At 43.7% G+C, this 14,244-nt stretch overlaps 1 protein-coding gene and 1 long non-coding RNA gene across 18 annotated transcripts in view; one reads left to right on the forward strand and one right to left on the reverse strand.

The window, feature by feature from the left end:
• Positions 1 to 14,244, forward strand: part of gramd1ba (GRAM domain containing 1Ba) — a 647,360-nt gene that overhangs the window by 507,289 nt on the left and 125,827 nt on the right. For 13 of the 17 annotated variants that reach the window (XM_087976426.1, XM_087976427.1, XM_087976430.1 and 10 more), the window contains one exon: positions 10,317 to 10,337. The exons of the other annotated variants lie outside the window; for them this stretch is intronic. In XM_087976426.1, coding sequence (XP_087832552.1) covers positions 10,317 to 10,337 — 21 coding nt within the window. The remainder of the gene's footprint in view (positions 1 to 10,316; positions 10,338 to 14,244) is intronic. 17 annotated transcript variants of the gene reach the window in all.
• LOC148142270 (uncharacterized) overlaps positions 1 to 14,244 on the reverse strand; it is a 364,445-nt gene that overhangs the window by 296,671 nt on the left and 53,530 nt on the right. The window lies entirely within an intron of this gene.

A 14,244-nucleotide genomic window follows, 5' to 3' on the forward strand; every position in this document is an offset into this window, starting at 1 on the left:
TCACCGCCCTGTGGCCAATCACTTCAGCTCCCCCTCACACTCCCCAAGGACTTGGAAATCCTGGCCCTCCTCCACTGCCAAAGCCACCCGCCAACTGGAGGAAGAGCATCTCATCTTCCGCCTGGAGACCCTACAACCACACTGCATTAACATTGACTCCACCAGTTTCCAATACCTCTTCAGCCCCCACTTCATCCGAGATCCAACCCTCTGACTTAGCACTGCCCTCCTGACCTGACTACCTGTCTATCTTCCTTCCCACCCATCCGCTGCATCCTCCCCACCAACCTATCACAGTCACCTCCCACTTGCATCCACTTATTGTCATGCCACCTACCTTCCCCCAAGCCCCATCCGCACCCCCCTCTATATCTCTCAGCCCCCTTGACCCTCCACATTCCCGAAGAAGGGTTTATATCCGAAATATCAACTCTCTTGCTCTCAGCTGCCTAATCTGCTATGCTTTTTCCAGCACCACACTTTTCAACTCTGACTGTCCAGTATCTGCAGTCCTCACTTTCTCCTCAATAGAATATGGACTGGATATGTCCAATGTGGCCATCTGATGTACAAATGACATTCCAAAGCCTCATTTTGGCTGTGACTGCCAAAACCCTGACCAAATCCGTGGACCATGTAATAACATCTTGCCAACGATTTAAGTTTGAGGGTGCACGCTGGAGTTACACTTGCTGTTGAGACTGACATTGGACTGCTTAGGAAACGTCACTTTAAATCTGTGATGATAGCTTCTGATTCTGAAGTTGCATTAAAGGAAGGAAAGAAAATTGGAGGAGTTAGACCTGTTCACTTGGAGAAGAGAAGGTTGAGTGGAGATTTGACAGAGGCACTCAATTAAGGGGTCTGCACGCACTAAAGAGCGAAGAGTCTAGAACCTAGCGACACATTCAAGGTGAATGACCAAAGAACTAAAGGTGAGATGGATTTATTTATGCAGCATGTAGTTAGGATCTGGAATACACTACCCGAGTGTATGATAGAGGCACATTCAATCACAACTTTAAAAGGGCAACTGGAGCTTAAGAGAAAATTTCCTGCGCTATAGGGAAAGGATAGGGTAATGGTCTATCTGAATTGTTTTAATAGAGAACCACACAGATCTGTAATGCCAAAAAACTCCTATACTGTCACCATTGTACAATTCTATAAGTGCAACATTCAATGCAGGAAATATCAACCAAATTAGATTTGAGCACCAGAGTTAGAATGTTGAAATTGGTCAGAAGAATCAAAATGGTTTTGACTAGTCATGATTACAAAAGAATGTAAAAAGGGGGCAAAATAAAAATTGAGCACTAGAATCAAGTCAAATGTTTGCCAAGTTGGAGTTAATGTTGGAGCTTTTTACTCTGATATTTCTTTGTTAATGCATGTATATCATTTTATTATGGATGCTGCTTACCAGTTTTGTAAATAAAAAGTTAAATCCTTCTTATAAACTAACTGTTACTGGGTGGAACAAAAAGTAGGTTAACGCTAGTTTCACACAGTGGTTTTCTATGAAACAGTGTGTACTGCTAAAGCAAGAAACACAATATTTGTGGGATGTAAATATGATGTCAATGTATGATCCTTTCTGAGCGAAGTATGGAACATAGCATCACATTAAAGGTTAAAATATGACTGACCATGGAAGTTTGGAGTGCAATCTCATTTACTAATCATTTGCTTGAACAAATGTTCACAGAATCACCCCACAGGAAATAGTTTCAATTTGACAGTAGTGTGTTACTCTTTTCCCACAGCGTGTTCACTTTTTTGAAAAAAAAACTGGAGCTGAACTCTTGTCCAGTGAGGAACTAACGTGTGCAGATCAGGAACGTTCCATTTTCAATTTGTATGGAGTTGGCTAATCTCAATTTTGGTAGTAGCTGGGATGCCACAATGGAACTTATTCCCCCCTTCATCTAGGGCATTTCTTTATCCTAATCACAGACATCACTGCAGGAATTCCTCTGTGTTGGTCTTAGGCTAATACATGTTCAACTTCATGTTTCATCTTCATAAGGTCAGAAGTAGGGATAATCATTGATGATTGTACAAACGTTCTCAGATGCTAAAACAGTCTGTGCAGCTTGCAGCAAGACTTGGGAACCGTTCAGTCTTGTGTCAGGTGACAAGAATCTCGAGATTAGCCATCTCCCCTTAAGTAAAAGCGAAATCCTCTGGGAGTCTGAAAATATGAAACAAACTTAGAGAATGCTGGATAAACTCAGCAGGTCTGGCAGCATCTATGGTGGGACAAACAGAGTTAATGTTTCAAATCCAGTGTGACACTTCTTCAGAAATAAAAAGAGAAATTGCTGAGAAAGCTCAGCAGCTCTGGCAGTATTTGTGGAGAGAAATCAGTTAACGATTTAGGCTTAGTGACCCTCAGAACTAATGGAAGCTGGGAAAACAATGTTTTTCATACAGACGTGGTGAGTGGGAGGAGTTAGGAATAAATGATAGGTTGAGATATAGCCCAAAGAGAGAGAATAGTTGGACGGACAAGGGAGTGGATAACAAGCAGCCTAGGAGAATGAATAGCTACTAATCACAATAATTAGTGGCTAACAATGTGTTGTGTGTAATAGCAGACCATGTGATAACAAAGGCTGGTATGTGAGGGTTGAGGTAAGGACGTGGAAAAGGTGCCATAAACCTGAAAAATCTCACAACACTAGGTTTTGGTCCAACAAGTTTATTTGGAAGCACAAGCTTTCAGAGCGCTGCTTCTTCCTCAGGTAGCTAATGGATAGGACCATACCACACAATTTATAGCATCTTTTGATCTGACGCCACGAGCTACCTGATAAAAGAACATGGCTCCAAAAGCTAGTACTTCCAAATAAACTGGTTGGACTATAACTTGATGTTGTGCAATTTTTAACTTTCTCCATCACAGCACCTCTACGTCATGTTAATAGCTGACAATGAGTTATGTGAAAAGGCAGACTATATGATCACAAGGCCTGGTGTGTGGAGTTGGGGTCTGGGACGTGGGAAAGTTCAAGCCCTAAAGTTATTGAACTCAATATTGATTCCAGAAGGCTTTAGAGTTTCCGTGGAAAACGAGGTGCTGTTCTTCCAGCTTGCACTGGGCTTTGCTGGAGCACTGTAGCAAGCCTGAGACAGAGATGTTGGCCAAGGAAAAAGGTAGTGTGTTGAAGTGGCAGGCAACTGGAAGCTCTGGGTCTTTTATTGCAGACAGAATGTAGATAATCTGTGAAGCAGTCACCCACTCTAGGCTTCGTTTCCCCACATTGTGAGCAACGAATGCAGTTGACTAGGTTGAGTGAAGTGCAAGTAAAGCTCTATTTCAATTGGAAGGTGTCTTTGGGCCCTTGGATACTGAGGACTGAGGAAGTAAACAGGCAAGTATTACAACTTCTGTGTTTCCGGAGAGGGTGCCATGAGGCTGTGGAGGGATGTTGGGGATGAAGAAGGAGGGGACCAGGATGTCCTGGAGGGAACGGTCCCTACTGAAGGCTGGCAGGAGGAGAATCTGTCTAGTAGTGGCATCCCACTGGAGATGGCGGAAATGGCAGTGAATAATTCTCTAGATATGTGGAATGGTAGGTCAGAACAAGGGGAGAAATGAAAAATGTGCTGGAAAAACACAGCAGGCCAGGCAGCATCCGAGGAGCAGGAGAATCAATGTTTCGGGCATAAGCCCTTCTTCAGGAATGAGACTGGTGTGCCAAGCGGGCTGAGATAAAGGGTAGTGGGGGAGGGAATTTGGGGGAGGGTCGCTGGGAATACGATAGGTGGAAGGAGGTGAGGGTGATAGGCTGGAGAGGGGTTGGGGGCGGAGAGGTCGGGAAAAAGATTGCAGGTCAAGAGGGCGGTGCTGAATCCGGGGATTGGGACTGAGATAAGGTGGGAGGAGGGGAAATGAGGAAGCTGGAGAAATCTACATTCATCCCGTGTGGTTGGAGGGTTCCTAGGTAGAAGCTGAGGCGCTCTTCCTCCAGGCGTCGTGTGGTCAGGGTCTGGCGATGGAGGAGGCCAAGGACCTGCATGTCCTTGGCGGAGTGGGAAGGGTAGTTAAAGTGTTCAGCCATGGGGCGGTTGGGTTGGTTGGTGCGGGTGTCCCAGAGGTGTTCCCTGAAACATTCTGCAAGTAGGCGGCCTGTCTCCCCAATGTAGTGGAGACCACATCGGGTGCAACGGATACAGTAAATGATGTGTGTGGAGGTGCAGGTGAATTTGTGATGGATATGGAAGATCCATTGGTGCCTTGGAGGGAGGTTAGGGGGGAGGTGTGGGCGCAAGTTTTGCACTTCTTGCGGTTGCGGGGGAAGGTGCCGGGAGTGGAGGTTGGGTTGGTGGGGGGTGTGGACCTGACGACGTGGTCTCTCCGGAACGCTGATAGGGGTGGGGTGAGAAATATATCCCTGGTGGTGGGGTCTGTTTGAAGGTGGCGGAAATGACGGAGGATGATACGATGTATCCGGAGGCTGGTGGGGTGGAAGGTGAGGACCAGTGGGGTTCTGTCCTGGTGACGATTGGAGGGGCGGGGTTCAAGGGCGGAGGTGCGGGAAGTGGAGGAGATGCGGTGGAGAGTATCGTCGACCACGTCGGAGGGGAAATTGCGGTCTTTAAAGAAGGAGGCCATTTGGGTTGTCCGGTAGTGGAATTGGTCCTCCTGGGAGCAGATGCGGTGGCGGCGAAGGAATTGGGAATATGGGATGGCGTTTTTACAGGGGGCAGGGTGGGTGTAATCTTGGTAGCCGTGGGAGTCGGTCGGTTTGTAATAAAAAGAACAAGGGAACCCTATCACTATTGTGGGAGGAAGAGAAAGGGTGAGGGCTGAAGTGCAGGAGATGGATCAGATCCAGCTGAGAGTGCTGTCAACTATGGTGCTGGGAAATCCTCAGTTAAGGAAGAAGGTGGATATTTCAGAGCCCCCCCTTTTCAAGTTGGCATCATCAGAATGGATGCAACAGAGATGGAGGAACTGGGAGAATGAAATTGAGTCTTTACAGGAAGCAGGGTGTGAAGATGTATAATCAAGATTAGAGTGGTGCTGGAAAAGCACAGCAGGTCAGGCAGCATCCAAGGAGCAGGAAAATCAACGTTTTGGGCAAAAGCCCTTCATCAGGAGTCCTGCTGTGCTTTTCCAGCACCAGTCTAATCTTTACTCTAATCTCTCGCATCTGCAGTACCCACTTTTGCTCTGTGAAGATGTATAGTCAGGTAGCTATGGGGGTCGAATGGCTTGTATTGGATATCTCCAGAAATGGAAACAGACATGTCGAGGAAGGTTAATGAAGGAAATTGGAAGCGAAATTGATAAACTTTTCCAATTCCAGAGGAGAGAGGGAACTTGCAAGATGATATCAACATACCGGAAAAAAAGTTGTGGGTGAAGGTCAGAATACAACTGGGACAAGGCAAGTGTCATGTGTCCCACAAAGAGACAGGCATAAATGGGGTCCATGTGAGTACCCATGGCGCCTGCTCTGACCTGAACAAAGTGAGAGGAGTTAAGAATGTTTAGGACGAGGTCAAACTCAACCAGGGAGAGGAGGGTGGTGGTGGATGGGAATGGTTTTTTTTCCAGGGAGAAGCAGAGAGCACTGAGACCATCCTGATGGGGGTGAATGTGAAAAGGGATTGCACATCCATGGTAAAGAGGAGGCGGCTGGAACCCAAAAACTGGATATTCTGAAACTGGCGTCAGAGGAATCATGGATGTAAGTGAGAAGGGACTGGGCAAGAGGAGAAAAAATAGTGTTGAGGTAGAAAGAGCTGAGTTCTGCCTGCTCCTGCCCTGTAGAAACAATAGGTCCAGTTTATGGATTTTGGGAAGGAGGTAGAAGCGAACTGTGGGGGGGTTTGGAGACTGAGTTTGGAGGCAGTGGAGGGGAGATCACCAGATGAAATGAGGTTGATGACAGTAGTGGACACAGCGTCCTGATGTTCTGTGGTGGAGTCATGATCCAGGGAGCGATAGGAGGAGACATCTGAGAGCTGGCACTCAGACTCTGCAATGTAGAGATCAGTCTGCCAGACACCAACAGCACCATCCTTGTCAACAGGCTAATTACAAAGTCAGAGTTGGATATGAGAGCGCAGAATGCAGTCGGTTCATGGGGAGATCAGTTGGAATGGGTGAGAGTGCAGAGAAATTGAGGCGTCCAGTGTGACTTCGACAATTCTCAGTGAACAGGTCAAGTGCAGACAAAAGGTCAGAGGGATGAGTTCAGGTGGAGGGATAGTGTTGGAGGTGAGCAAAGGAGTCTTCTTCAGAACTGCCCAAAATCTCCCCATGACCATTACTGAACCCTGTATCATCAACATTCACGGGTTACCATTGAACAGAAGTGTAAATGTACCATCCATATAAATACTGTTAATAGCAGTTTCAAGTCTACATATTTTGTGAGAATTCACTTCCTGATACCAACCCAATAAAATGCTGTCGACTGTGTATACAGGATTCCAGTCAAGATTGTGATGGAATCCTCTCCACTTGCCTGGATGTGTGCAGCCTCGGAAGCATGGCACCGTCCAGGACAAAGCAACCTGATTAGCACTCCATCTACCAACACAAATATTCACTCCCTCCACTCTCAGCACACATGGCAGTATTGGTTACCGTACAAGATGGATTGGATTAATTTGCCAAGCCTTCTTCAACAGCAACACGGGCGGCACGGTGGCACAGTGGTTAGCACTGCTGCCTCGCAGCGCCAGAGACCCGGGTTCAATTCCCGACTCAGGCGACTGACTGTGTGGAGTTTGCACGTTCTCCCCGTGTCTGCGTGGGTTTCCTCCGGGTGCTCCGGTTTCCTCCCACAGTCCAAAGATGTGCAGGGTCAGGTGAATTGGCCATACTAAATTGCCCGTAGTGTTAGGTAATGGGTAAATGTAGGGGTATGGGTGGGTTTCGCTTCGGCGGGTCGGTGTGGACTTGTTGGGCCGAAGGGCCTGTTTCCACACTGTAATCTAATCTAATCTAATCTAAGCAACTAATAAATGCACACCTACCACCATCTAGAAGACAGCAGATGCATGAGGATGTCATCTTCTGCAAATTAAGCTCCACGTATTGCACCATCCTGATGTAGATATCACCATTCCTTCATTGTCGATAAAACCTGGAACACTTTTTCTAGGGGAGGTGATGGCCTAGTGGTATTATTGCTGGATTGTTAATTCAGAGACTCGGGTAATATACTGAGGACCAAGGTTTGAATCCTGCCATGGCAGATAATGGAATTTGAATTCAATAAAAATCTGGAATTAAAAGTCGATCAATGATTATAAAACCATTGTTAGAAAAACTAATTCTTACCTAGTCTGGCCTGCAAGTGAATCCAGACTCTCAGCCAAGTGGTTGACACTCAACTGCCCTCTGGCCAACCAGGGATGGAGTAACCAGCAATATCCTCATTCAGTGAATAAATGAATAAAAAACATTGTGTGTGTAACTCCATCGTATGGACTACCATGGTTTAAGAAAGTTGCTGGATACTGTCCTCTCCAAGATAAGTCAAAATGGTAAATAAGAAATGCTGCCATACTGTGAATGACTAATTACCGAGGTTGAAATGAAAACACATTTGTACAAGTTAGCTAAGGAGACTTTGGTTGTTATCCTATTCACAGAAACTGGTTAAGTCACTGACATTGATTAGATTACCTACAGTGTTGAAACAGACCCTTCGGCCCAACAAGTCCACACCGACCCTCTAAAGACCAACCCACCCAGACCCATTCCCCTACACCTAACACTACGGGCAATTTAGCATGGCCAATTCACCTAACCTGCACATCCTTTGGACTGTGGGAGGAAACCAGAGCACCCAGAGGAAACACAGCGAGAATGTGCAAACTCCACACAAACAGTTGCCCGAGGCAGGAATTGAATCCGGGCACCTGGTGTTGTGAGGCAGCAGTGCTAACCACTGAGCCACCGTACTTCCCTAAATAAAATCATACCATATCCAAGGATGCTGATTCAAACTTCACTACAGACATAATAGAGTAGTGTAATGATTACGTATTCAGCTAGTGTGAAGGTTTAGATTATAGAATCCCTACATTTTGGAAACAGGCCATTCAGCCCTACAAGTCCACAACAACCTTCGAAGAGCATGCCACTCAAACTCACTCCCTTACCCCATCTCTGTAACCCTGCATTTCGCATGGTTACAACCTAATCTACACATCCCTGGACACTATGGGCAATTTAGCATGGCCAGTCAACCTAACTTGCACATCTTTGGACTGCGGGAGGAATTGGAGCACCCGGAAGAAACCCACACAGACACCGGGAGAATGGGCAAGCTTCACACAGACAGTCGCTCAAGGGTGGAATCGAACCTGGCTCCCTGGCACTGTGAGGCAGCAGTGCTAACCACTAAGCCACCTTTTGTGTTGTTTTAATTCTTGGTACTAATTGACTGTAGTTTTATGGTAATAGCCAATTGGATTATGTGATAACCTCTTCACAGTTGGCAAGATTTCAGTAGAACTCTCGAATATAAATAAACTTTATTATCTTGTGAGTCGAGTCGAATTTATAGATTAATATATCTCGATTCAATCAAGGCCTTCCAAAGCAACTTGGATAATTGTCTGAAGCCAAATATTTTGCAGGGCGACAAGGAAAAGGTTTGGTGCCATTGTGGGTGAGTTGTTCTACCAGGGAGCCGGCTCAGATATCATGACCTCTTTAAGTGCTGTAACCATTCTATAAAGAAACAGCATGATAAATATCTTAAATAATCTGAAACATAGCTTTCAATTTCTCAGAACCTTCTAAAATAAATGCAATAAGCTCTCCACTTTCTAGGGCTATAGATTTTCTGTAGGTAATTATTTGCCCTTACTGTGACTGTTTATTCTGTGAAAACTTGAATGATTTTCTGCTCCTGTCATAATCAAGATCAATTTTATGCTTTCTCAGCACATTTAAAAGAATTATTGTCCATTGATTAGTATGGTGTGATTTTTCTTTGCTCCTCTCATCTTGTGGGGAGAGGATTGAGTTGCAGGAAAGTTTTCTTGTGATGAATCCCCAGCTGAGATGGGCAACCCAAGCTTGGAGAAGAGTTTAAACCCTTTTGTGAATCAATTAAAGATATTGGGGGCAAACTTAACCTGCCCATTGGTAACTGCTGGATCAGCTATGATGCTGATTTTGCACTCTGTCCAATTTTACTCTTTGTTAATGTCAATATGAAGTAATGTTGGGTGGATTGCAAAACTAGCATTCTGCTAGTCAAGTGAATTTTCCGTCTGTTCAGTTAGAATGACCCACTTAAATTTTGAACTTTCTCAAGGGCTGATGAAACAAAAGCATTTAATTTGCAATTGAATAATTTTCTGTATGATTTACTTGCATTTATAATTTTCTACACATTTCAAAATTTCATGCATCCACCTCAATGCTGTTTCATGCATACGTTAGGACGATTCTGAAGTTGTTGTTTGGGTGTAGGATGTCAGTTATCACCAAGTAATAAACTTTTCCCAAATGTTCTACATGTTACTCTTCTTCATGTATCTGCAATGATTTTGCATTCTAGTTAATTGCTGTGTGCTCACATTAAATCTTATTTATTTTTCTAACTTGTGGAAAATATTGTGATCTTGAATCTGTTCTGCAGTGACACAAATCCTGTTGGTGCTAAACAGTAGTAACTCCTCTTCCAAATATTTAATGTTAATTTTTTTTGTTCAAAAGCAAAAGAAAGTCTTGCATTCAAAAGCATTTTTCATTACCTTCGCATGTCTCAAAGTGCTTTCTAGCCAATGAAGGATTTTTCATGTGTTATCCATATTGTAAATTAGGAAACCCATAATGGCAGGTGTATTGGAGATGCACCAATAAAATTAAATCTTTCACTCTGCCACTTAGTGGTAGTTTTTACTGAGCTTCTAGAAATCTGCGTACAGTATAAATAAATTGACATTTGTACACTTGCACTCCTGCAATGAAAGTAATCATTTTGAACACTAAGGCATACCTGACCAATTATTATAATTCGGTAACGAATAGCACTAGGCAAAGGTGGGGATCTCTGGATTGAATGTCAAGCTGTAATACAAATATTTAATCAATTCACTTTATAAGTATATGTTTCACATGAATATGAAGTACTGCACCCAGTATAGCTCAGAATAATGATTCCCATGGGTTCAATTAGTTCATGGAACCAGTACTGTTTTTGACTTTTTAACCCACTAACATCTTGGTTTTAAAGTTCAATTTCTAAGTGCTTTTTTTCCTTAACATTTCAACAAATTTTATGTTGTGATTTCTTTGTTTTCTTCTGTGCATGCTCTGTCTCTACTAGTCTCACAAGCGACTTTCAAAAGTAAGCATTTTCTTTTCTGTTTCCTTACTAGACTGTGGTTTCTGATTGCATTCTTTGTACTGTTACATATCATGCACAAATACATTGACTATCTGAGTCAGTCAGCATCTTTCTTGGTCCAAGCTCTTTCTAAAGCAAATCTCTTTTTCTTTTGTGCTAAGACCTATTAAAAATTAACACATTTGAAAATGTGCCATGAATGTAGACACAGGCTTAATTAGGGTCAGGTTGTCCATTATCAAATTGTGGAATGACTAAAGAATTGGTACTTCTAAGTATGTACCATCATCATCTCATAATATCCATCTTAATGTTTTGAAGTGTGCCTCTCCTACAGATAACAAAATACATTTTCAACAATAAAACATAAAAATAATTGAACTTTTTTTTCTAATAAAATATCTGGCAAGCTACTTCTAAAAATAAATGTTATCTTATACTTCAATCTTTTGAGTTCAACTAAGGTGATGAAACAAAACTAGAAGTCTAAGATGAAAATACAAAATACTGAAAATACACAGCACATCAATTAGGCAAAGACAAGTTATAATGTATGTGTACTTGTCATCACAAGACATTTCTCTGTAAAGATCCTGGCTGAGCAGTTGTGTATTTCCTACATTTTATGTATTTTGTTTCAATTTTAATGCTTGTAAAGAAGTATTCAAGAGGAATGCAACAGTTCTGCATTTGCTCTTTTACACCTTTTATTTCAAATGTTAATTTTCACAATCAGGGTTTTGTGTTATTGTCCTGTCCTGTTGGGTTTTTTAAGCCAAACTAGAGGACCTGAGTGCGCACACAAATCTTGATGATTAATGTGCGTATGTTGGATTATTATTAACTTTCTTTTGTTTCTGCTTTTTTGTAAGCTTTCAAAGACATATGCTTGAAAACTAAAAGGAAAGATTCTCACCTTTTGACCCAAGCAAGTCATTCTCTGAATCATAAATTGAAATAACATAACATCTGGTTTGGCAACATAATAAAACTTAATCAGTGATACAGCTGACAAATTTGATAATTAAGTAGTTTGCCTAAACTTTCTAGGGATTCTTGTGGTGCACTGGTAATGTTCCTACTTCCCAGGCAGCAGGCCCAGGCACAAGTTCCACCTGCTCCAGGGATGCATCATAACAACTCTGTAATGGTTGATTTTAAAAATACTGTTTCCCTAAACCTTGAGATAAAACAACAGCTATTTGCTATATTAAATAATGCATTTGTTTTGTTGAGCTGTTTAAATTGTACTTTGCGTCACTTTCCTCCTGGTAACTTTGAACGATTTGGCAAATGCAGACAGAACTTTACACCAACATTAATTTCACACTTGTAGCTAAATGAACATCAGAACTAGGAGCAGGAGTAGGCCATCTGGCCCATTGAGCCTGCTCCACCATTCAGTATGAATATGGTGTTTTGTTTTTGTGGCCTCAGCTCCACTTACCCGCCCTCTCCCCATAACCCTTAATTCCTTTACTGTTCAAAAAAGTATCTATCTTAGCTTTAAAATCATTCAATGACGAAGCCTCAACTATTTCACTCAACAGGGAATTCTACAGATTCACAACCCTCTACAATGCGACAATAATTCTTTACAAAATCCCCTGTGCATAAGTAAGTTTGCAACAAAATATTGAATCATTTGTCGAACATTTTGCTGGCAGTAAGGAAACTGGGATGATGAATCCCTGACCGCGCTAAACTTTAGCAGAATTTTAACCTCTTTCTTGATCTTCGCAAACCAAGTGACGAGGAATAATGTGCTAGCTCCTAACTTGATCCAGCTGACTGCAATTTTAAATACAGACAACAAATTTATCCTGGTCAGTTAGATCATGGCGGGTCTGTAATTTTAACTCGACATGCACCTTCACACCCATTTAGTGCAACCCTGTGATGTGTTTGTGAGAGGATTTGTAGCTCGGGTGCTTGGTGTTGTGGTTCTGTTCGCCGAGCTGGGAATTTGTGTTGCAGACGTTTCGTCCCCTGTCTAGGTGACATCCTCAGTGCTTGGGAGCTTCCTGTGAAGCGCTTCTGTGATGCTTCCTCTGGCATTCATAGTGGTTTGTCTCTGCCACTTCCGGTTGTCAGTTCCAGCTGTCCGCTGCAGTGGCCGGTATATTGGGTCCAGGTCGATGTGTTTGTTGATAGAATCTGTGGATGAGCGCCATGCCTCTAGGAATTCCCTGGCTGTTCTCTGTTTGGCTTGTCCTATAATAATAGTGTTGTCCCAATCGAACTCATGTCGCTTGTCATCTGCGTGTGTGGCTACTAAGGATAGCTGGTTGTGTCAGTTCATGGCTAGTTGGTGTTCATGGATGCGGATCGTTAGCTGTCTCCCTGTTTGTCCTATGTAGTGTTTTGTGCAGTCCTTGCATGGGATTTTGTATATTACGTTGGTTTTGCTCATGCTGGGTATCGGGTCCTTTGTCCTGGTGAGTTGTTGTCTGAGAGTGGCTGTTGGTTTGTGTGCTGTTATGAGTCCTAGTGGTCGTAGTAGTCTGGCTGTCAGTTCAGAAATGTTCTTGATGTATGGTAACGTGGCTAGTTTTGGGTTGTGGCATGTCCTCATTCCGTTGTCTTGCCCTTAGGCATCTGTTGATGAAATTGCGGGGGTATCCGTTTTTGGCGAATACATTGTAGAGGTGTTCTTCTTCCTCTTTTTGCAGTTCTGGTGTGCTGTAGTGTGTTGTGGCCCTTTTGAACAGTATCTTGATGCAACTTCTTTTGTGTGTGTTGGGGTGGTTGCTTTCGTAGTTCAGGACTTGGTCTGTGTGTGTGGCTTTCCTGTATACCTTTGTGGTGAATTCTCCGTTCGGTGTTCTCTGTACCATCACGTCTAGAAGTGGGAGTTGGTTGTCCTTTTCTTCCTCTCTAGTGAATCTGATTCCTCTGAGTCTGGCGTTGATGATCCGGTGTGTGTTTTCTATTTCTGTGTTTTAATGATTATAAAGGTGTCATCTATATATCTGACCCAGAGTTTGGGTTGAATTTGCGGTAAGACTGTTTGTTCTAATCTTTGCATTACAGCTTCTGCTATGAGTCCAGAGATGGATGAGCCCATGGGTGTGCCGTTGATTTGTTCATATATTTGGTTGTTGAATGTGAAGTGTGTTGTGAGGCACAATACTCAAACTACTGGACCTGTGCCTCACAACACACTTCACATTCAACAACCAAATATATGAACAAATTAACGGCACACCCATGGGCTCATCCATCTCTGGACTCATAGCAGAAGCGGGAATGCAAAGATTAGAACGATGACTGTATCGGCGCTGCCTCCTGCTCCCACGAGGAGGTTGAACAGTTCATCCACTTTACCAACACCTTCCAAACCGACCTCAAATTCACCTGGACCGTCTCAGACTCCTCCCTCCCCTTCCTAGACCTTTCCATTTCTATCTCGGGTGACCGAATCAACACGAACATTTAGTATAAACCGACTGACTCCCACAGCTACCTAGACTACACCTCCTCCCACCCTGCCCTCTGTAAAAACGCCATCCCATATTCCCAATTCCTTCGTCTCCGCCGCATCTGCTCCCAGGAGGACCAGTTCCAATACTGTACAACCCAGATAGCCTCCTTCTTCAAAGACCGCAATTTCCTCGGGTGACCGAATCAACACGAACATTTAGTATAAACCGACTGACTCCCACAGCTACCTAGACTACACCTCCTCCCACCCTGCCCTCTGTAAAAACGCCATCCCATATTCCCAATTCCTTCGTCTCCGCCGCATCTGCTCCCAGGAGGACCAGTTCCAATACTGTACAACCCAGATAGCCTCCTTCTTCAAAGACCGCAATTTCCCCCCATACGTGATCGAAGATGCCCTCCACCGCATCTCCTCCACTTCCCGCTCCTCCGCCCTTGAGCCCCGCCACTCCAACCGGCACCA

The sequence above is a fragment of the Chiloscyllium plagiosum genome, unplaced genomic scaffold (genome assembly GCF_037043375.1).
Source record: "Chiloscyllium plagiosum isolate Xiang-an unplaced genomic scaffold, Cpla_swu_hap1 HiC_scaffold_29, whole genome shotgun sequence".
Taxonomy (NCBI): Eukaryota; Metazoa; Chordata; class Chondrichthyes; order Orectolobiformes; family Hemiscylliidae; genus Chiloscyllium; species Chiloscyllium plagiosum.